Below are 24144 nucleotides of genomic sequence, written 5' to 3' on the forward strand. Positions count from 1 at the left end.
CTTAAGAGAAAGTACCATCGAGATAGCAAATGTACCAAAGAAGAAAAAAGTTCCAGACAGAAGAATCAACAAAGAAGACCCAGAATATTCCAGAAGACACCAAACCTGGTTGTAATTTTGAGTGACTAAATTCTATTCTGTTAATGAGTGGGAATTGTATATGTCTGAACAGCATTCCATTAGAATTGTGTTTTATTCAGTGTGTTAAGTGTTTAATTAATTTGTTCACTGTTAGTTAGATAAATAAATAGTTATGTATTGATTTTATAGTGAGTGCCAGGAACTTATTTTGTATTTAACCACTAGAAGTGCTGAAAAGTAGGTCACACCACTTCACACACACTTTTTACAGATTATAAGGTGAGGTACTCCTCTTTGGGGGATTCGGGGGAATCAACCTCTCCTTTATAGAATCCACAGAATCCCTACAGTGCAGAAGGAGACCATTCGGCCCATTGAGTCTTCAGCGAACAAAATCCCACCCAGGCCCTATCTCCATAACCCCATGCATTTACCTGAGCTAGCCCCCCCCCTCCCCCCGACACTAAGGGGTAATCCACACGTCTTTTAGACTGTGGGAGGAGAACGGAGCACCCGGAGGAAACCCACGCAGACACGGGGAGAATGTGCAAACTCCACACAGACATTGACACAAGCCGGGAATCGAACCCAGGACCCTGGCGCTGTGAGTCAGCAGTGCCAACCACTGCGTCACCATGCCACCCACAGTGTGGAAGAAAAACCCTCCTTCGAGGGGTTCCACCTGCCCACTTGTTTCTCACCTGCCAATCCATACCCACCCCCCCCCCACCCCCCACCCAATCTCCCCTAAGTGCATAAATGTAAACACGAAAAGTCCAGCAAAATCAAATGTTACTGCCGGTAAAACTTTATTCACGGAACAGAGCACAGTTTTCAGAAAAAGACACAGAAAATGATTTTGGAATCAAAGACGACGAGAGCGCAGGGGAAAATAAATCAAAATAATACCAGAAATCGGAAGAAACAGAAAATGCTGGAAAATCTCAGCGGGCCTGGCAGCATCCGTGAAGAGAGAAAAAGAGTTAACGTTTCGAGCCTGTAAGATGTGGTAGGGGAGGCGATGACCCAGTGGTGTTATCGCTAAACTATTAATCCAGAAACTCAGCTGATGTTCTGGGGGACCCGGGTTCGAATCCCGCCCACGGCAGGTGGTGGAATTGGAATTCAATAAAAAATATCTGGAATTAAGAATCTACTGATGGCGGTGAAACCATTGTCGGAAAAACCCATCTGGTTCACTAATATCCTTTAGGGAAGGAAATCTGCCGTCCTTACCCGGTCTGGCCTACATGTGACTCCAGAGCCACACAGCAATGGGGTTGACTCTCTACTGCCCTCCAAGGGGCAACTAGGGATGGGCAATAAATGCTGGGCCCAGCCAGCGATGCCCGTGTCTCACGAATGAATAAAAAACATGATGGAATGCATTGTCTCCAAATTTGTAGACAACACTAATCTGGGTGGCAGTGTGTGTTGAGGAGGATGCTCAGAGGCTGCAGGGTGACTTGGGCAGCTGGTTGAGTGGGCAAATACTTGGCAAACACAATATGATGTGGATAAATGTGAGGTTATCCACTTTGGTGGCAAAAACAGGAAGGAAGATTATTATCTGAATGGCGGCAGTTTGGGAAAAGAGGAAGTGCAACGTAATCGGGGTGTCATGGTGGAACAGTCGCTGAAGGTTGGCACACAGGTACAGCAGGCGGTGAGGAAAGCTGATGGCATGCTGGCCTTCATAGCAAGAGGATTTGAGTAGAGCAGTAAGGATGTCTTACTGCAGTTACAGTAAGAAGTTTAACAACACCAGGTTAAAGTCCAACAGGTTTATTTGGTAGCAAAAGCCACACAAGCTTTTGGAGCTGCAAGCCCCTTCTTCAGGTGAGTGGGAATTCTGTTCACAAACAGAGCATATAAAGACACAGACTCAATTTACATGAATATTCGCATTCCAACCATTATTCATGTAAATTGAGTTTGTGTCTTTATATGCTCTGTTTGTGAACAGAATTCCCACTCACCTGAAGAAGGGGCTTGCAGCTCCGAAAGCTTGTGTGGCTTTTGCTACCAAATAAACCTGTTGGACTTTAACCTGGTGTTGTTAAACTTCTTACTGTGTTTACCCCAGTCCAACGCCGGCATCTCCACATCATTACTGCAGTTATACAGGGCCTTCATGAGGCCACACCTTGAATATTGTGTGCAGTTTTGGTCTCCCATTCTGAGGAAGGATATTGTTGCTATTGAGGGAGTCCAGCGAAGGTTCACCAGACTGATTCCTGGTATGGCAGGACTGACATATGAAGAGAGATTGGATCGACTGGGCTTGTACTCAGTGGAATTTAGAAGAATGAGAGGGGATCTCATAGAAACTTATAAAATCCTGATGGGATCGGACAGGCTATATATGGGAAGAATGTTCCCGATCTTGGGGAAATGCAGAACTAGGATCACAAGTCTAAGAATAAGGGGTAAGCCATTCAGGACTGAAATGAGGAAGAACTTCTTCTCTCAGGGAGTTGCGAACCTGTGGAATTCTCTACCACAGAAAGCTGTTGGGGGCCAGTTTGTTAGATTATGTCCAAGAGGGAGTTGGACGTGGCCCTTTGCGGCTCAAGCGACCAAGGGGTATGGAGAGAAAGCGGGAGTGGGAAAGTGCATGATCGGCCATGATCATATAGAATGGTGGTGCAGGCTCGGAGGGCTGAATGGCCTGTAATAAGTCCAAGGAGGTGAAAGTCCCATCACCAGGGGTTCTTTATTTACAAGATACTACCATACCATACAGAGTGTTCACTGTGAGCCATTTACATCAGGAGTGCAGAGGGACTGACACTCCTGTTTAAAGACAGGACCTGGGACTCCCTGATTGGGCCATCAATTAGATCTCAATCAGGGACATCTTTTGATGAGATCTCAATCAGGGACATCTTTTGATGAGATCTCAATCAGGGATTTCTTTTGATACCAATCAAGTAAACGAACTCAAATTAACTTAGGGACAAATTAAAAGGGGCAGCTCCCCAAAAGGAAGGGGGGAACAGCCCGAACCAAAATCAAAGTCGAAAGGAAACTTAAAACGTCAAACCAAAAGGTGATTATCGGGGTCGATAATACACCCCAGCCCCTGCGGCGCCCAGCGGTCGCGGAAGGCGTCAACCGCGCCCGTGGACACCGCATGCTCCCTCTCCAGGGACACCCGGCCGCGAACGTAGCCGCGGTAGAGGGGCAGACAGTCGGGATGGACGGCCCCGTCGATCGCCCGCTGCCTGGACCTATTGATGGCGCGTCTCGCCAGGCCCAGGAGCAGGTTCACGAGGAGGTCGGCATCCCGACCCGCCCCTCTCCGCACCGGGTGCCCGTAGATCGGGAGCGTGGGACGGAAGTGCAGACAAAACATCAATAAGAGGTGTTTGAGGAAACCAAAAAGGGTGTGCAGCCTAAAACACAGATCGTAGACATGGTCCACGGACTCCACGAGGCCGCAGAAAGGGCAGTCTCGGGAGCCCGTGTACCGAATCTCAATCAGGGAGTTCATACTCGAGTAGGCCAACCTCAATTGCCTGATTAAAGTCATCACAGGCCTAATCCTACACCTATTTTCTATGTTTCTACGTCTCTTCTTCAGAGCTTCAGATTGATGCACAGAAAGCTCTGGATCCAAATAGTTTAACTTCGGTTCCTCTGTACCTTGTTCCCATTGTGACACTACTATGCTTTAAAGATTACATTTTAATCCTGTTTCTCTGCTGGGTTTTTTTTGTAGCGTTGCTGTGACGTCAGTTGAAGGCATATAATGGGCCTCTCTGTTTATTTGGGCCTAATGCAGTGTCCTGGAGTTTTATGAGTTTACGACTCTTTTGAATTGTTGTGGCAAGATTGATTCAAAGATCAAGTTTTCAGTTTATTTATGATTAGTGTCACAAGTAGGCTTACACTAACACTGCAATGAAGTTACTGTGGAAAAACCCCTAGTCACCACACTCTGGCGCCTGTTGGGGTACACGGTAGCACAGTGGTTAGCACTGCTGCCTCACAGCTCCAGGGGACCCGGGTTCGATTCCCGGCTCGGGTCACTGTCTGTGTGGAGTTTGCACATTCTCCTCGTGTCTGCGTGGGTTTCCCTCCGGGTGCTCCGGTTTCCTCCCACAGTCCAAAGATGTGCGGGGTAGGTTGATTGGCCATGCTAAAAATTGCCCCTTAGTGTCCTGGGATGTATAGATTAGAGGGATTAGCGGGTAAATATGTAGGGATACGGGGGTAGGGCCTGGGTGGGATTGTGGTCGGTGCAGACTCGATGGGCCGAATGGCCTCTTTCTGCACTGGAGGGTTTCTGTGATTTCTATGACTGAGGGAGAATTTAACATGGCCAATGCACCTAACCAGCACGTCTTTCAGACTGTGGGAGGAAACCGGGACACCCGGAGGAAACCCACGCAGGCATGGGGAGACTCCGCACAGACAATGACCCGAGCCGGGAATCGAACCCGGGTCCCTGACGCTGAGAGGCAGCAGTGCTGCCCACATTGTGCCACGGTCAGATGGTTTCTTCAGAGGAATCCAAGGATTCGCTTTCAGTTTTCGTTAGAAGCTGTTGGATCCCAGTCTGAAAAGCAGTATTTCTGTGGTCTCTCCCTTGAATTAGAAATTCTGCTGGCGAGGTGGGAGCAGTATTTCTTGCCTTTCTGGAGGGAAAATTTTACCGTCGGTGGTTTGCTGGCTGGAGGCAAGCAGTGGCTTTATCTCTACCTCGAGGCGTGCTGGGAGCCGCAGGACGGGGAAGTCAGAGTTTCAGCTATAAGTCAAAGAGTCATCCAGACTGCAAACGTTGGCTCTATTCTCTCTCCACAGATGCTGTCAGACCTGCTGAGATTTTCCAGCATTTGTTTCAAGTTTCAATTCGCCATCTGAAGGACAGTGATTGGCACTGCAGCAACTCAGTGCCAAGGACCCGGGTTCGACTCCCAGTTTGGGTAACTGTCTGTGCAGAGAACAAAGAACAATACAGCACAGGAACAGGCCCTTCGGCCCTCCAAGCCCACGCCGCTCCCCGATCCAAACTAGACCATTCTTTTGTATCCCTCCATTCATGTGGCTATCTAGATAAGTCTTAAACGTTCCCAGTGTGTCCGCCTCCACCACCTTGCCCGGCAGCGCATTCCAGGCCCCCACCACCCTCTGTGTAAAATACGCCCTTCTGATATCCGTGTTAAACCTCCCCCCCCCCTCACCTTGAACCTATGACCCCTCGTGAACGTCACCACCGACCTGGGAAAAAGCTTCCCACCGTTCACCCTATCTATGCCTTTCATAATTTTATACACCTCTATTAGGTCACCCCTCATCCTCCGTCTTTCCAGTGAGAACAACCCCAGTTTACCCAGTCTCTCCTCATAACTAAGCCCTTCCATACCAGGCAACATGCTGGTAAACATCCTGGAGGCTGCATGTTCTCCCGGTATGTGTGTGGGTTTCCTCCGGGTGCTCCGGTTTCCTCCCACAGTCCGAAAGATGTGCTGGTTAGGGTGCATTGGCCGTGCTAAATTCTCCCTCAGTGTAACCTGAACAGGCGCCGGAGTGTGGCGACGAGGGGATTTCCACAGTAACTTCATTGCAGTGTCAATGTAAGACTACTTGTGTCACTAATAAATAAACTTTTTTAAAAAAACTATAAACTTTAAAAAATTTAAATCTCCCCTGCACCCTCTCCAAAGACTTCACGTCTTTCCTTAAAGTGTGGGGCCCACATGTCGGGTTCCATTCTAGAGGGATAGGATTGAAAATGGGCAGCACGGTAGCACAGTGATTGGGCATCACATTGGCACGGTGGTTGGCACTGCTGCCTCACAACGCCAGGGACCCGGGGTTCAATTCCAGCCTCGGGTCACTGCCCGTGTGGAGTTTGCACGTTCTCCTCGTGTCTCTGCGTGGGTTTCCTCCCATAGTCCAAAGATGTGTGGGTTAGGTTCACCGGCCGTGCTAAAATTGCCCTTTAGTGTGGGGGGGGGGGATTAGCAGAGTAAATATGTGAGATTACGGGGATAGGGCCTGGGTGGGATCGTGGTCGGTATAGACCCGATGGGCCGAATGGCCTCCTCCTGCGCCGTAAGGATTCTATGGTAACCAGGGTTAGACTACACTGGGAAGGAACTACAAAGGGTCGTGAACGTAGCCCAGTCCATCACGCAAGCCGGCCTCCCATCCATTGACTCCGTCTACAGAGTTGCGAGATCAGCCAGTCCAGCAGAAAGAAACCCTCGGGCTCTCCCACTGTCAGAGTGAACGTGGTTCAGTCTGGGACGGGATGAGCAGCAGAAATAACAGCAGATTCCAACCCCCGCTTGTGCGTGGGTCAGCAGGTTGGATGACTGAGTGAATCCCTTCCCACACGCGGGGCAGGCGAACGGCCTCTCCCCGCTGTGAACCCACTGGTGCGTCAGCAGAGTGGACGACTGGGTGAAGCCCTTCCCGCACTCGGAGCAGGTCTCTCCCCCCCCCGGTGTGGACCCGCCGGCGCCTGCTCAGGCTGGAGGACGTCCTGAACCGCTTTGCTCAGCGGCGGCAGCCGAACGGCCTCTCCTCAGTGTGGACGCGCTGGTGGACCCATCGGCTCCTCCGAGTTCTTGAAGCCGCTCCCGCAATCGGGGCACTTGGAACGGCCTCCGGTCGGCGTGGCGGCTCCGGTGCCGCAGCAGACTGGATGACTTGGCTGAACCCCTTGCCGCAGGCCGGGCAGGCGAAGAGGGCCTCTCGCCGGTGTGAAACCGCCGGTGCTTGCGCAGGCTGGAGGAATCGCGGAATCCCTTCCCGCACGACGAGCAGGCGAACGGCTTCTCCCCCCCCGTGTGAACCCGGCCGTGCGTCTGCAGGCCGGACAACTGAGTGAACCCCTTCCCACAGGCGGCGCAGGTGAATGGATACTCCCCAGTGTGAACTCGCTGGTGCCTCAAGAGGCCGGTTAGCTGGGCGAACACCTTGCCGCAGAGGGTGCAGCTGAAGGGCCTCTCCCCGGTGTGGACCCGCCGGTGTGCCAGCAGGGCGGAGGAATCGCTGAACCCCTTGCCGCAGAGGGCGCGGGCAAAAGGTCTCTCCCCGGTGCGAACCCGCCGGTGGAGCAGCAGGTGGGACGACTGGGCGAAGCCTTTCCCGCAGGCCGGGCAGGCGAAGGGCCTCTCCCCAGTGTGAGTGCGGCGGTGAGTTTCCAGGGCGGACGGGGAGCGGAAACCATTCCCGCAATCCCACGGTTTCTCCATGGTGTCAGCCTTTCCAGATCGGAAGATCAGTGAAAGCTTTATCCACCGGCAGAACACGTGTTCGATCGCTCCCTGCCGAGACTGGTGCGATGCTTTGTCTTCCTCTCCCCACCCACCTCAAGAGCATTTAAAGTTCTTCCCACAATGAATGAACTGGAACATTCTTCAAGTCCCGACGTGAGTGTGTGTGTGTGTGTGTGTGTGTGTGTCTTGGTGCTTTTTCAGTCACATCGATGTTTGGGAAAACTTTCTGAAGCAGACAGAACAGGCAAACGTCTATCCCTCCGGAGTCAGAGGTCAGTGAGATTCAGGCTGTGGTGAAGTGGGTGGTCTGTCAGACCGTGATCTGATGCTTGCTTTGGAATTCCACATCTCTGCATCTTCCCCCTTCTGACATTCCTGCAAAAAGGAGTTCAATATAAAAACTCAATCACTGGGGACAGACGATTCTAGTTTCCATGAGACATCCTTTCCTCTCACGTTCCCCAAAAGCGGTAAATCTCTGCCCCACACAGTCCCCCCTCTCCCCCACCCATTCCAGTCCCTCCCGGTTATACCGAATGTACAGACACCCCCCCAACAATTCTTCAATTTCTGTCCTGGGTACATAGAACCATAGAACCACAGAAAATTACAGCTCAGAAACAGGCCTTTTGGCCCTTCTTGTCTGTGCCGAACCATTTTATGCCTAGTCCCACTGACCTGCATTTGGACCATATTACTCCACACCCCTCTCATCCATGAACACTAAGGGGCAATTTAGCATGGCCAATCCACCCAACCTACACATCTTTAGACACTAAGGGGCAATTTAGCATGGTCAATCCACCTAACCTACACATCTTTAGACACTAAGGGACAATTTAGCATGGCCAATCCACCTCACCTGAACATCTTTGGACACTAAGGGGCAATTTAGCATGGCCAATCCACCTAACTTACACATCTTTGGACACTAAGGGACAATTTAGCATGGCCAATCCACCTAACCTGCACATCTTTGGACACAATGAGCAATTTAGCATGGCCAATCCACCTAACTTGCACATCTTTGGACACTAAGGGGCAATTTAGCATGGCCAATCAACCTAACCTACACATCTTTGGACACTAAGGGACAATTTAGCATGGCCAATCCACCTAACCTACACATCTTTGGACACTAAGGGACAATTTAGCATGGCCAATCCACCTAACCTACACATCTTTGGACACTAAGGGGCAATTTAGCATGGCCAATCCACCTAACCTGCACATCTTTGGACACTAAGGGACAATTTAGCATGGCCAATCCACCTAACCTGCACATCTTTGGACACTAAGGGACAATTTAGCATGGCCAATCCACCTAACCTGCACATCTTTAGATTATGGGAGGGAACTGGAGCACCCGGAGGAAACCCATGCAGACACAGGGAGAACGAGCAAACTCCACACCGACAGGGCGGCACGGTAGCACAGTGGTTAGCACTGCTGCTTCACAGCTCCAGGGTCCCGGGTTCGATTCCCGGCTCGGGTCACTGTCTGTGTGGAGTTTGCACATTCTCCTCGTGTCTGCGTGGGTTTCCTCCGGGTGCTCCGGTTTCCTCCCACAGTCCAAAGATGTGCGGGTTAGGTTGATTGGCCATGGTAAAAATTGCCCCTTAGTGTCCTGAGATGCGTAGGTTAGAGGGATTAGCGGGTAAATATGTAGGGATATGGGGGTAGGGCCTGGGTGGGATTGTGGTCGGTGCAGACTCGATGGGCCGAATGGCCTCTTCCTGCACTGTAGGGTTTCTATGATTTCAATGACGGTCACCCGAAGCTGGAATCAAACCTGGCGCTGTGAAGCAGCAGTGCTAACCACTGCACCACCATACTGCCCCTTTCTGAAACTCGCTGCCTGAAAGGGTGGCAGAGGTGAGAATCCTCACAACACTTAAGAAGCATTTAGGAACATAGGAAATTAGGAGCAGAATTGGGCCAATTCAGCCCTTCGAGGCTGCTCCGCCCTTCAATCAGATCATGGCTGATCTCTCCCTGGTCTCAAATCCACCTCCCCCACCTGTTCCCCGTATCCCTTTAACCCATTTCAAAATCAGAAATATATCCATCTCCTTCTTGAACCCATTTAATGATTCAGTCTCCACCGTGCCATGGGACAGTGAGTTCCACAGATTCACCGCCCTCTGTGAGAAGTAGTCCCTCCTCATCTCAGTGTTAAATCTACTGCCTCCCAACCTCGACCTTTGACCTCTGGTTCTCGATTGCCCAATAACATAGAAACATAGAAAAACTACAGCACAAATAGGCCCTTCGGCCCACAAGTTGTGCCGAACACATCCCTACCTTCTAGACCTACCTATAACCCTCCATCCTATTAAGCTCCATGTACTCATCCAGGAGTCTCTTAAAAGACCCTATTGAGTTTGCCTCCACCACCCCTGACAGCAGCCGATTCCACTCGCCCACCACCCTCTGTGTGAAAAACTTCCCCCTAACATCTCCCCTGTACCTACCCCCCAGCACCTTAAACCTGTGTCCTCTCGTAGCAGACATTTCCACCCTGGGAAAAAGCCTCTGAGAGTCCACCCGATCTATGCCTCTCAACATCTTGTACACCTCTATTAGGTCTCCTCTCATCCTACGTCTCTCCAAGGAGAAAAGACCGAGCTCCCTCAGCCTATCCTCATAAGGCATGCCACTCAATCCAGGCAACGTCCTTGTAAATCTCCTCTGCACCCTTTCAATCTTTTCCACATCCTTCCTATAGTGAAGCGACCAGAACTGAGCACAGTACTCCAAGTGGGGTCTGACGAGGGTCTTATATGTGGATAGGACGGAACATTTGGTCTATATTTACTTCATCAATCCCTTTTAGTATTTTATATACCTCGATCAGCTGTTGGTGGACTAACAGTGTGTGGAATGTACATTACTTGATTAGAAATGCAGAGGAGAATGCGAGGACTAACTTCACTTTAGCAACACCAGATGGAGGGTGGTGGAAGCAGATACGATCAATAATTGCAAAAGGAACTTGGATGAGCATGGGGAGAAAATGTGGGGCGGCACAGCGGTTAGCACTGCTGCCTCACAGCGCCAGGGACCCGGGTTCGATTCCCGGCTTGGGTCACCGTCTGTGCGGAGTCTGCACCTTCTCCCCGTGTCTGTGTGGGTATCCCCCGGGTGCTGCGGTTTCCTCCCACAGTCCAGAGATGTGCGGCTGAGGTGCATTAGCCGTGCTAAATTGCATCTTAGTGTCACAGGATGCATAAATTAGAAGGATGAGCAGGGTAAATATGTGGGGTGACAGGGATAGGCCCTAGGTGAGATTGTTGTCGGGGCAGACTCGATGGGCCGAATGGCCTCCTTCTGCAGTGTATGAATTCTATGCATTCTATAGCTACAGTACTATGTCACATGACTGGAAATTACAATCAATGTACCCTCTTACAGAAAGCTAAATAATAGGACCATAATGGTCCCAGAGGATTGGAGGATAGCTAATGTGGTCCCGTTATTAAAGAAGGGTAGGAAGGATAGCCCGGGTAATTATAGGCCGGTGAGCTTGACGTCCGTGGTAGGGAAGTCGTTGGAGAGGATTCTTAGAGATAGGATGTATGCGCGTTTAGAAAGGAATAAACTCATTAACGATAGTCAGCATGGTTTTGTGAGAGGGAGGTCATGCCTCACTAACCTGGAGGAGTTTTTTGAAGAAGTGACCAGAATGGTTGACGAGGGAAGGGCCGTGGATGTCGTCTATATGGACTTTAGTGAAGCGTTCGACAAAGTCCCTCATGGTAGGTTGGTGCAAAAGGTTGGATCTCATGGGATAAAGGGGGAGGTGGCTAGATGGGTGGAGAACTGGCTTGGTCACAGAAGACAGAGGGTGGAAGTGGAAGGGTCTTTTTCCGGCTGGAGGCCTGTGACTAGTGGTGTTCTGCAGGGCTCTGTATTGGGACCTCTGCTGTTTGTGATTTATATAAACGATCTGGAAGAAGGTGTAACTGGGGTGATCAGTAAGTTTGCGGACGACACAAAAATGGCTGGACTTGCAGATAGTGAGGAACATTGTCAGAGGCTACAGAAGGATTATAGATAGGCTGGAAATTTAGGCAAAGAAATGGCAGATGGAGTTCAATCCAGATAAATGCGAAGTGATGCATTTTGGTAGAACTAACGTAGGGGGGAGCTATACGATAAATGGCAGAACCATAAAGGGTGTAGATACGCAGAGGGACCTGGGTGTGCAAGTCCACAGATCCTTGAAGGTGACGTCACAGGTGGAGAAGGTAGTGAATAAGGCATATGGCATGCTTGCCTTTATAGGACGGGGCATAGAGTATAAAAGTTGGGGTCTGATGTTGCAGATGTATAGAACGTTGGTTCGGCCGCATTTGGAATACTGCGCCCAGTTCTGGTCGCCGCACTACCAGAAGGACGTGGAGGCTTTAGAGAGAGTGCAGAGGAGGTTTACCAGGATGTTGCCTGGTATGGAAGGGCTTAGTTATGAGGAGAGATTGGGTAAACTGGGGTTGTTCTCCCTGGAAAGACGGAGGATGAGGGGAGACTTAATAGAGGTGTATAAAATTAAGAAAGGCATAGATAGGATGAACGGTGGGAAGCTTTTTCCCAGGTCGCTGGTGACGTTCACGAGGGGTCATAGGTTCAAGGTGAGGGGACGGGGAGGTTTAACACGGATATCAGAAGGACATATTTTACACAGAGGGTGGTGGGGGCCTGGAATGCGCTGCCGGGCAAGGTGGTGGAGGCGGACACACTGGGAACGTTTAAGACTTATCTAGATAGCCACATGAACGGAGTGGGAATGGAGGGATACAAAAGAATGGTCTAGTTTGGATCGGGGAGCGGCGTGGGCTTGGAGGGCCGAAGGGCCTGTTCCTGTGCTGTATTGTTCTTTGTTCTATAATAGGAGCAGTAGGCCTCGAGCCTGCTCTGCCATTCAATAGGAACATGGCTGATCCAACACGTCCACTTTCCAGCCCTTTCCCCGAAACCCTTTTTCCCCGTCCCTTAAATCGACTTGAGGAAGCGTAGTTGAGGACATGTCTCTGTCTACATCAACGGTGGTGAATCATAGAATCCCTACAGTACAGGAGGAGACCATTCGGCCCATCGAGCCTGCGCCGACAATAATCCCACCCCAGGCCCTATCCCCACAACACCACACATTCGCCCCGCTAATCCCTCTAACCTACACATCTCGGGACACTAAGGGGCAATTTAAGCATGGCCAATCAACCTAACCCGCACATCTTTGTGGGAGGAAACCGGAGCAGCCGGAGGAAACCCACGCAGACACGGGGAGAATGTGCAAACTCCACACAGACAGTGACCCCGAGCCGAGAATCGAACCCAGGCCTCTGGAGCTGTGAGGCAGCAGTGCTAACCACTGTGCCACCGTGCAGTGTTAGATGGTTGAGAGCTTCGCGTTTCTAGGTATCCAGATCACCAACAACCTGTCCTGGTCCCACCACACCGATGCTATAGTTAAGAAAGCCAACCAACGCCTCTACTTTCTCAGGAGGCTAAGGAAATTCAGCTTGTCCACTGCAATTTTCGCCAACTTGTACAGATGCACCACAGAGAGCATTCTTTCTGGTTGTATTACAGCTTGATATGGGTCCTGCTCTGTCCAAGACCACGAGAAACTACATCGGGTCGTGAATGAAGCCCAGTCCAGCACGTAAACCAGCCTCCCATCCACTGACTCCCTCTACACTTCCCGCTGCCTCGGAAAAGCAACCAGCATCATCACGGACCCCACGCACCCCGGACATTCTCTCTTCCACCTTCTTCCATTGGGAAGAAGATACAAAAGTCTGAGGTCACGTACCGAACGACTCAAGAACAGCTTCTTCCCTGCTGCCGTCAGACTTTTGAACGGACCTACCATATATTAAAGCTGATCTGTCTCTACACCCTATCTGCAACTGCAACACTATATCCTGGGCAAACACAGTAAGAAGTTTAACAACACCAGGTTAAAGTCCAACAGGTTTATACATCATCCCTATCCTGGGCAGCATGGTAGCACAGTGATTAGCACTGCTGCCTCACAGCAACAGGGACCCACATTCGATTCCCGGCTCGGGTCACTCTCTGTGTAGAGTTTGCACTTTCTCCCCATGCATGTGGGTTACCTCCGGGTGCCCCGGTTTCCTCCCACAGTCCGATGGATGTGCTGGTTAGGTGGATTGGGCCGTGCTAAAGTCTCCCTCAGTGTAACCCGAACAGGTGCCGGAGTGTGGCGACTAGAGGATTTTCACAGTAACTTCATTGCAGTGTTAATGTAAGCCGACTTGTGACACTAATAAAATAAAACTTTAAACTCCCCTTCTCCCCATGTGTTCTATGAACGGTATGTTTTGTCTGTACAACACTGACTTTTCATCAATACTTTTCACTGTATCCCATGTGACAATAATGAATCAAATCAAAAATAAACACAAGGCCTCTGCCCCCCACAGCTCTCTGTGGCAAGGAGTTTCAAAAACTCTCAACCCTCTGAGAGAAGAAATTCCTCCTCATCTCAGTCTTAGATTGGTGCACCTTTATTCTGAGGCTATTGTTACGATGCGGAGGTTGACCCCCTTTTGAAACGGAATGCCGAATCCCCCCCAGAGAGGAATACCTCGCCTCTTAATCTGTGAAAGGTGTGTGGGAAGGTGTGAACTGTCCTTCAGTAACGTTTAGCGGGCAACTAACAGAAATACCTGACCCTCACGTCAAAATGGACACTTACAATTTATTTAACTCACAGGGAACTTTAAATAAGTAACATACCAAATAAAATAAGGTTCTACTGGAATGTTGTTCATACAAATACAATACTCATTCATTAACAAAAAATATAATTGTTTTTTGTACTGGTAGCACAGTGGTTAGCACTGCTGCTTCACAGCTCCAGGGACCTGGGTTCGATTCCCGGCTCGGGTCACTGTCTGTGTGGAGTTTGCACATTCTTCCCGTGTCTGCGTGGGTTTCCTCCGGGTGCTCCGGTTTCCTCCCACAGTCCAAAGATGTGCGGGTTAGGTTGATTGGCCATGCTAAAAAATTGCCCCTTAGTGTCCTGAGATGCGTGGGTTAGAGGGATTAGCGGGTAAATGTGTAGGGATATGGGGGTAGGGCCTGGGTAGGATTGTGGTCGGTGCAGACTCGATGGGCCAAATGGCCTCTTTCTGCCCTGTAGGGTTTCTGTGATAATAATAGAATTCAGCCACTGTCAAAAAAATACAACCAGGTTTGTGGCTTTCGGAAGCTTTTGGAGTTCCCCTGTTGATTCCTCTGTCTCGAAGTTCTTTCTGATTTGGTACCTTTTGCTAGTTAGATGATATATATAAATCATATATATATATAAATCTGTTTGTGATATATATAACTGATTTGGAGGAAGATGTAACTGGTGTGATCAGTAAGTTTGCGGACGACACAAAGATTGCTGGAGTTGCGGATAGTGATGAACATTGTCAGAGAATACAGCAGGATATAGATAGGCTGGAACATTGGGCGGAGAAATGGCAGATGGAATTTAATCCAGATAAATGCGAAGTGATGCATTTCGGTAGATCTAATGTAAGGGGGAGCTATACAATAAATGGCAGAACCATCAGGAGTATAGACACACAGAGGGACCTGGGTGTACAAGTCCACAGATCCTTAAAGGTGGCAGCACAGGTGGAGAGGGTGGTGAAGAAGGCATATGGCATGCTTGCCTTTATTGGACGGGGCATAGAGTATAAAAGTTGGCATATGATGATGCAGCTGTATAGAACGATGGTTAGGCCACATTTGGAATACTGTGTCCAGTTCTGGTCGCCGCACTACCAGAAGGACGTGGAGGCTTTGGAAAGAGTGCAGAGAAGGTTTACCAGGATGTTGCCTGGTATGGAGGGTCTTAGCTATGAGGAGAGATTGGGTAAACTGGGGTTGTTCGCCCTGGAAAGACGGAGGATGGGGGGGGCGACCTAATAGAGGTGTATAAAATTATGAAGGGCATAGATAGGGTGAACGGTGGGAAGTTTTTTCCCAGGTCGGAGGTGACGAACACAAGGGGTCACGGATTCAAGGTGAGGGAGGCAAGGTTCGACACAGATGTCAGGGGGACGTATTTTACACAGAGGGTGGTGGGGGCCTGGAATGCGCTGCCGGGCAAGGTGGTGGAGGCGGACACGCTGGGATCGTTTAAGACTTATCTAGATAGCCACATGAACAGACTGGGGAATAGAGGGATACAAAAGAATGGTCTAGTGGGCACATGAGCGGCGCGGGCTTGGAGGGCCGAAGGGCCTGTTCCTGTGCTGTATTGTTCTTTAGATGATGCATTCTCTGAAGAAATATCTGAAGCTGGCAGAGTTGAGAGCTGTTCCCTCTCTCGGCTGGAGAGGTGGCAGTTCGTCTGTTGCTGTCCTGTTTTCCCTCCTCTTTTATACCTGCGATGACCTACCAATATTCCCACAATAGGATTGGTCCGATGTTGTCAACACCGTCAAATTCTAATTTTATAGGTTCTTGGTCGCTGAGTGCCTGCTTTAAATTGATTGGGCTAAATTTTAATAAATCAGGTTGTCCTGTTACGACGACTGCTTGTCCACCTTCTACGCTCGATGATACTGAACTCCAGTGGTGAGGTGAGAGCGGACCACAAGGCCACATTTGTCCCAAGTATGGACACCAGGGGACCATAGGAAAACTGAAGTCAATGGGAATCGGTGGGGAGGGAGCTCTCCACTGGTTGGAGTCACACCCGGCGCAAAGGAAGATGGTTGGAAGTCAATCATCTCAGCTCCAGGACATCACTTCCTCAGGATAGCGTCCTCGTCCCAACCATCTTCAGTTGCTTCATCGATGACCTTCCCGCCACCCACCTCCCCCTTATCATAAGGTCAGAAGTGGGGATGTTTGCTGACAATTGCACGATGTTCCGCACCATTCACATCCCCTCAGACCAAAGCAGCCCACGTCCGAACGCAGAAAGACCTGGGCAGTGTTCGGGCATTGGCCGGCAAGTGGCGAGAAGCCCGTGCGGAGGGGTGAAAGGTGAGGAGGAGGAGGCAGGCTGCTGCGCACAGGCAGAGGGTGTTGGGAGGCCGGAACACACCTCAAACTTGGAAATGATTGGAAACCCTTGGCGGCATTCCAGCTATCCCAGCATCTGGCAGTCAGTCTCTCCCACCCCAGTCTTCATAATTACGTGTGACCCGCTAGATATGGCCTATTACCTCTCAATGTAATTAAGAACAAAGAACAATACAGCACAGGAACAGGCCCTTCGGCCCTCCAAGCCCTCGCCGCTCCCTGGTCCAAACCAGACCATTCTTTTGTATCCCTCCATTCCCACTCCGTTCATGTGGCTAGCTAGATAAGTCTTAAACGTTCCCAGTGTGTCCGCCTCCACCACCTTGCCCGGCAGCGCATTCCAGGCCCCCACCACCCTCTGTGTAAAATATGTCCTTCTGATATCTGTGTTAAACCTCCCCCCCTTCACCTTGAACCTATGACCCCTCGTGAACGTCACCACCGACCTGGGGAAAAGCTTCCCACCGTTCACCCTATCTATGCCTTTCATAATTTTATACACCTCTATTAGGTCTCCCCTCATCCTCCGTCTTTCCAGGGAGAACAACCCCAGTTTACCCAATCTCGCCTCATAACTAAGCCCCTCCATACCAGGCAACATCCTGGTAAACCTCCTCTGTACTCTCTCCAAAGCCTCCACGTCCTTCTTGTCTGGAGGTGACTGACCAATGGGAAGAGTCGGAAGACCGGCAGGACTCTGGTCCTCCAACCAGACCGCTGGGCTTTGTGTGAATGCAAACTGAGCTTCAGACAGACTAAAACTGCCTCCTGTCTCCAACATGTGCGAGTAAAACAGTTTTCCTTTTCCTCATTTTTAGGTTCCTCCGTGTCGATTTTAGTTTCATTGTTTTATTAAAGAGTGAAAGCTTGTCTCTTGGTTTAGTCGCTTGGAATTATTTATTTTAAGCTTATTGGTCTCTACGGAGATTGCAACAACACGTTGCATGATGTGGCCAATGTTGTTATTGGTACATATCATAGAAACGTAAAATCAACTGTGCAGAAGGAGGCCATTCAGACCATCGAGTTTGCACCAACAGCAATCCCACCCAGGTCCTATCCCCATAACCCCACACATTTACCCGCCTGACACCAAGGGGCAATTTTTAATGAATAATCCATCTGACCTGCACATCTTTGGACACTATGGGGCAATTTAGCATGGCCAATCCACCCAACCTGCACATCTTTGGACACTAAGGGGCAATTTAGCATGGCCAATCCACCTAACCTGCACATCTTTGGACACTAAGGGGCAATTTAGCATGGTCAATCCACCCAACCTGCACATCTTTGGACACTAAGGGGCAATTTAGCATGGCCAATCCATCTAACCTGCACATCTTTGGACACGAAGGGGCAATTTAGCATGGCCAATCCACCTAACCTGCACATCATTGGAAACTAAGGGGCAATTTAGCATGGCCAATCCACCCAACCTGCACATCTTTGGACACTAAGGGGCAATTTAACATGGCCAATCCACCCAACCTGCGCATCTTTGGACACTAAGGGGCAATTTAGCATGGCCAATCCACCCAACCTGCGCATCTTTGGACACTAAGGGGCAATTTGGCATGGCCAATCCATCTAACCTGCACATCTTTGGACACTAAGGGGCAATTTAGCATGGCCAATCCATCTAACCTGCACATCTTTGGACACTAAGGGGCAATTTAGCATGGTCAATCCACCTAACCTGCACATCTTTGGACACTAAGGGGCAATTTAGCATGGCCAATCCACCTAATCTACACATCTTTGGTCACTAAGGGGCAATTTAGCATGGCCAATCCACCTAACCTGCACATCTTTGGACACTAAGGGGCAATTTAGCATGGCCAATCCACCTAACCTGCACATCTTTGGACACTAAGGGGCAATTTAGCATGGCCAATCCACCTAACCAGCACATCTTTTGGACTGTGAGAGGAAACCAGAGCACCCGGAGGAAACCCACGCAGATACGGGGGAGAACATGCAGACTCCACACAGACAGTGACCCGAGGCTGGAATTGAACCCGGGTCCCCGGGGCTGTGAGGCAGCAGTGCTAACCACAGTGCCATTTTGCTGCCAGCACTTCTGTCCATGTTTGGACCAAAGTTGTAATGGGGTCAGGACCTGAGCATCAGTGAGCAAGTTATTGATAAGCAAGTGTCGCTTGATAGCACTGTTGGTGACCCCTTCCATCACTTTACTGATGATCGAGAGTAGACGGATAGGGCAGTAATTGGATTTCTCCTGGTTTTTTTGTGGACAGGACACACCATGACAATTTTCCACATTGTCGGGGAGGGGATGCCAGTGCTCTATTAGCACATCTGGGCTCGAGGTATGGCAAATTCTGAGGCACAAGTCTTCAGTATTAATATATGGGTGGCACAGTGGTTAGCACTGCAGCCTCAATGTCAGGGACCAGGGTTGAATTCCAGTCTTGGGTCACTGTCTGTGTGGAGTTTGCACATTCTCCCCGTGTCTGGGTGGGTTTCCTCCGGGTGCATGGATTCAGAGCTGGGCTGAAAAATGGGAAATGGAGTTTAACCCGGATAAATGCGAGGTGATTCATTTTGGAAGGAGATATTTGAATGTGGATTACAGGGTCAAAGGTAGGGTTCTGAAGACTGTGGAGGAACAGAGAGATCTTGGGGTTCATATCCATAGATCTCTGAAGGTTGCCACTCAAGTGGATAGAGCCGTGAAGAAGGCCTATAGTGTGTTGGCGTTCATTAACAGGGGGTTGGAGTTTAAGAGCCGTGGGGTTATGCTGCAACTGTATAGGACCTTGGTGAGACCACATTTGGAATATTGCGTGTCTTTCTGGTCACCTCACTATAAGAAGGATGTGGAAGCGCTGGAAAGAGTGCAGAGGAGATTTACCAGGATGCTGCCTGGTTTGGACAGTAGGTCTTATGAGGAAAGGTTGAGGGAACTTGGACTTTTCTCTCTGGAGCGGAGGAGGTTGAGAGGAGACTTAATAAAGGTTTATAAGATGATGAGGGGGATAGATAGAGTGAACGTTCAAAGACTATTTCCTCGGGTGAATGGAGCGGTAACTAGGGGGCATAACTATAGGGTTCATGGTGGGAGATATAGGAAGGATGTCCGAGGTAGGTTTTTTACTCAGAGAGTGGATGGGGTGTGGAATGGACTGCCTGCAGTGATAGTGGAGTCAGAAACTTTAGGAACATTTAAGAAGCTATTGGATAGGCACATGGAGTACTTCGGGATGATAGGGAGGAAATAGCTTGATCTGGGTTTCAGACAAAGCTCGGCACAACATCGTGGGCCGAAGGGCCTGTTCTGTGCTGTACTGTTCTATGCTCCGGTTTCCTCCCACAGTCCAAAGATGTCCAGATCAGGCGGATTGTTCATGCTAAATTGTCCCTTAGTGTCCAAAGATGTGCTGCTTAGGTGGATTGCCCATGCTAAATTGCCCCTCATGTTCCAAGATGTGTGGTGTTACGGGGATAGGGATAAGTTACTCTGTCAGAGAGTCGGTGCAAATTCCTTGGGTTGAATGGCCTCCTCTGCACTGTAGGGATTCTATGATTCTTCTAAGATTCTAAGACTACTGCTAAAATATCATCAGGACCTCATGGTGTTGGCGTTGTCCAGTGCCGTCAGCTGTTACTCGATATCGCATGGAATGAATTGAATTGGCTGAAGACTGTCATCAGCGCTGCTTGGGACCTCATGAAGAGGCCGAGATGGATCATCCACTTGGCACTTCTGGCTGAAGGTGGTTGCGAATGCTTCAGCTTTAACCTTTGCGCTGAGGTGCTGGGCTCCTCCATCATTGTGGATAATTGTGCAGTCTCCTCTTCCCCCTGTTTTGATTCCCCTCTGGAACCTCTTCCAGCCCCTACCACCACCCTATTCATAGAATCAATCCCTTTAGTGCAGGCAGAAGGCCATTCGGCCCATCGAGCCTGCACCGAACCACAATCCCACCCAGGCCCTATTCCCGTAACCCCACGCAAGGTCAGAATTGAATCCGGGTCCCTGTTGCTACGAGGCAGCAGTGCTAGCCACTGTGCCACTGTCACAGCTCCCTGTTCCTGTCGAATTTATTCCCCGATCCACATCACCATTGGCGGCCGGCCGTTCATTCAGCTGCCCTTGTCCCGAGGTCTAGAATTTCCTCCCTAAACCTCTCTCTCCTACTTCAAGATACTTGTTGAAACCTTTGACCAAACTTTGGATTATCTGCGGATCACCTCGGGATGTTTTACTATGTTAACGGCTCAATGTAACTGCGAGTTGTTGCTAGTGCCTCAGATTGATTTGAGTGGGTCGGTTTAATTCAGTTGGCCGGGTGGCTGGTTTGAGATGCAGATCGACGCCAGAAGCGTGGGTTCAATTCCTGGACCGGCTAAGGATATTCAACCATCTCAACCTTGCCCATCGTCTGAGTCATAGAGTCACAGAGGTTTACAGCATGGAAACAGGCCCTTTAGCCCAACTTGTCCATGTTGCCCGGTTTTTTTCCACTAAGTTAGTCCCAATTGCCTGCGTTTGGCCCATATCCCTCTGTCCAAAGATGTGCGGGTTAGGTTGATTGGCCATGCTAAAATTGCCCCTTAGTGTCTTGGGATGCGTAGATTAGAGGGATTAGTGGGTAAAATGTGTAGGGATATGGGGGTAGGGCCTGGGTGGGATTGTGATCGGTGCAGACTCGATGGGCCGAATGGCCTCTTTCTGTACTGTAGGGTTTCTATGATTTCTATGTACCAATCTTACCCATGTAACTGTCCAATTGCTTTTTAAAAGACAAAATTGTACCCGCTCATTCCACCCTCACCACCCTCAGTGAAAAAATTGCTCCTCTGGACCCTTTTGTATCTCTCCCCCCTATGCCCGTTATCTGTGCCCCTCATTATTTTACAGGCCTTTATAAGATCACTCCTAAGTCTCCTACACTCCAGGGAAAAAAGTCCCAGTCCATCCAGCCTCTCCTTACACCTCAAACCATCAAGTCCCGGTAGCATCCTAGTAAATCTTTTCTGCACTCTTATAGAACATAGAACAGTACAGCACAGAACAGGCCCTTCGGCCCACGATGTTGTGCCGAGCTTTATCTGAAACCAAGATCAAGCTATCCCACTCCCTATCATCCTGGTGTGCTCCATGTGCCTATCCAATAACCGCTTAAATGTTTCTAAAGTGTCTGACTCCACTATCACTGCAGGCAATCCATTCCACACCCCAACCACTCTCTGCGTAAAGAACCTACCTCTGATATCCGTCCTGTATCTCCCACCACGAACCCTATAGTTATGCCCCCTTGTAATAGCTCCATCCACCCGAGGAAATAGTCTTTGAACGTTCACTCTATCTATCCCCTTCGTCATTTTATACACCTCTATTAAGTCTCCCCTCAGCCTCCTCCGCTCCAGAGAGAACAGCCCTAGCTCCCTCAACCTTTCCTCATATGACCTACCCTCCAAACCAGGCAGCATCCTGGTAAATCTCCTCTGCACTCTTTCCAGCGCTTCCACATCCTTCTTATAGTGAGGTGACCAGAACTGCACACAATATTCCAAATGTAAAGTCTTTCTAGTTTAATAATAACCTTTCTATAATAGGGTGACCAGAACTGTACACAACTGAGGTGTGGTGATCCTCAGGTTAAATCATCATTAGTCGTGGGTAACACGTGGTTAGCACTGCTGCCTCACAGAGACCCGGGTTCGAATCCGATCTCGGGTCACTGTCTGTGTGGAGTTTGCACATTCTCCCCGTGTCTGCGTGGGTTTCCTTTGGGCGCCCCAGTTTCCTTTCTCATTCCAAAGATGTGCAGGTTAGGTGGATTGGCCGTGCTAAATTGCCCCTTAGTGTGTCCAAAGGTGTGCAGGTTAGGTGGATTGGCCATGCTAAATTGCCCCTTAGTGTGTCCAAAGATGTGCAGGTTAGGTGGATTGGCCGTGCTAAATTGCCCCTTAGTGTGTCCAAAGATGTGCAGGTTAGGTGGATTGACCATGCTAAATTGCCCCTTAGAGTGTCCAAAGGTGTGCAGGTTAGGTGGATTGGCCATGCTAAATTGCCCCTTCGAGTGTCCAAAGATGTGCAGGTTAGGTGGATTGGCCCTGCTAAATTGCCTCTTAGTGTCCAAAGATGTGCAGGTTAGGTGGATTGGCCGTGCTAAATTGTCCCCTTAGTGTCCAAAGATGTGTAGGTTAGGTGGATTGGCCATGCTAAATTGCCTCTTAGTGTCCAAAGATGTACAGGTTAGGTGGATTGACCATGCTAAATTGCCTCTAAGTGCTCAAAGATGTGCAGGTTAGGTGGATTGGCCATGCTAAATTGCCTCTTAGTGCTCAAAGATGTGCAGGTTAGGTGGATTGGCCATGCTAAATTGCCTCTAAGTGCTCAAAGATGTGCAGGTTAGGTGGATTGGCCATGCTAAATTGCCTCTTAGTGTCCAAAGATGTGCAGGTTAGGTGGATTGGCCATGCTAAATTGCCTCTTAGTGTCCAAAGATGTGCAGGTTAGGTGGATTGGCCATGCTAAATTGTCCCCTTAGTGTCCAAAGATGCGTGGGTAGGATTATCCATGGTAAATTGTCCCTCAGTGTCAGGGGGGTTAGCAGAGTAAATACGTGGGGTGACGGGGGGATAGCGCCTCTGTAGGATTGTCGCTGGTGCAGACTCGATCGGCCTCCTTCTGCACTGTTGGGACTCTCTGATTCAGTTGCAGCCTATGGACATCCGGGATTATGTCGGCTTTTCCTTTTACAATCGATAGAATCAGGAACGCCACACAAACATTTTAAATCCTCTTACCGCACAGCCATTTTCCATCTGGAAATGTAAACCCGCCGTTTCACTTTCAGCCCGGAACAGATCCCGGTTTTATGAAATAGGGAGTCCAGCATTCACCGTTGTTCTTCCCGACTCTAAACCCAGTTGTAAAAGGAGCCTTCTGTCAAGGAACTCCGAGCCGTGGAAGAGAGCGGCCGAGGTACGTTACGTACGCATCTCATCCGCACTGGGCACAGTGGTGAGCACTGCTGCCTCACAGCGCCAGGGACCCGGGTTCAATCCCCGGCTCGGGTCACTGTCTGTGTGGAGTCTGCACGTTCTCCCCGTGTCGGCGTGGGTTTCCTCCGGGTGCTCCAGTTTCCTCCCACAGTCCGAAAGACGTGCTGGTTAGGGTGTCATTGGGCCGTGCTAACTTCTCCCTCAGTGTAACCCGAACAGGCGCCGGAGTGTGGCGACTAGGGGATTTTCACAGTAACTTCATTGCAGTGTTAATGTAAGCCGACTTGTGACACTGATAAATAAGCTTCTTTTCTTTACATCTGACGGATTGGCCAAGCGTCCTGATCCAGGCCCGACCGGCAGTCACTCGTGGTCTACCTGGTGCCTCAGGAGGTGGGACGACCGGGTGTAGCCCTTCCCGCACACGGGGCAGGTGAAGGGCCTCTCGCCCGTGTGAATGCGCTGGTGGGACAGGAGGGTGAAGGAGCGGGTGAAGCCCCTCCCGCACTCGGGGCAGGTGAAGGGCCTCTCGCCCGAGTGGACCTGCCGGTGCTGGAGCAGGGTGAAGGAGCCCGCGAAGCCCTTGCCGCAGTCGGCGCAGACGAACGGCCGCTCGCCGGCGTGGGAGCGCCGGTGCTTCAGCAGGTTGGACGAGCAGGTGAAGCCCTTGCCGCAGTCGGGGCAGACGAACGGCCGCTCGCCGGTGTGGGTGCGCCGGTGCTTCTGCAGGTCGCCGCCGCTCTTGAAGCCCTTGCCGCAGTCGGGGCACTGGAAGGCCCGCGCGTCGGAG

General features: G+C 50.2%; 1 protein-coding gene across 1 annotated transcript in view; it reads right to left on the reverse strand.

Annotated features, from left to right (window-relative positions):
* Positions 1-863: 863 nt before the first annotated feature.
* The window catches only part of LOC144480949 (uncharacterized), a 120278-nt gene continuing 96997 nt past the window's right edge, over positions 864-24144 (reverse strand). Inside the window, exons 8-10 of the mRNA XM_078200565.1 lie at positions 23722-24077; positions 7633-7691; positions 864-7408 (exon numbers count right to left, since the gene is read on the reverse strand). Coding sequence (XP_078056691.1) covers positions 6561-7408; positions 7633-7691; positions 23722-24077 — 1263 coding nt within the window. The 3' untranslated portion in view covers positions 864-6560. The remainder of the gene's footprint in view (positions 7409-7632; positions 7692-23721; positions 24078-24144) is intronic.

The sequence above is a fragment of the Mustelus asterias genome, chromosome 30, assembly GCF_964213995.1.
Source record: "Mustelus asterias chromosome 30, sMusAst1.hap1.1, whole genome shotgun sequence".
Classification (NCBI taxonomy): domain Eukaryota; kingdom Metazoa; phylum Chordata; class Chondrichthyes; order Carcharhiniformes; family Triakidae; genus Mustelus; species Mustelus asterias.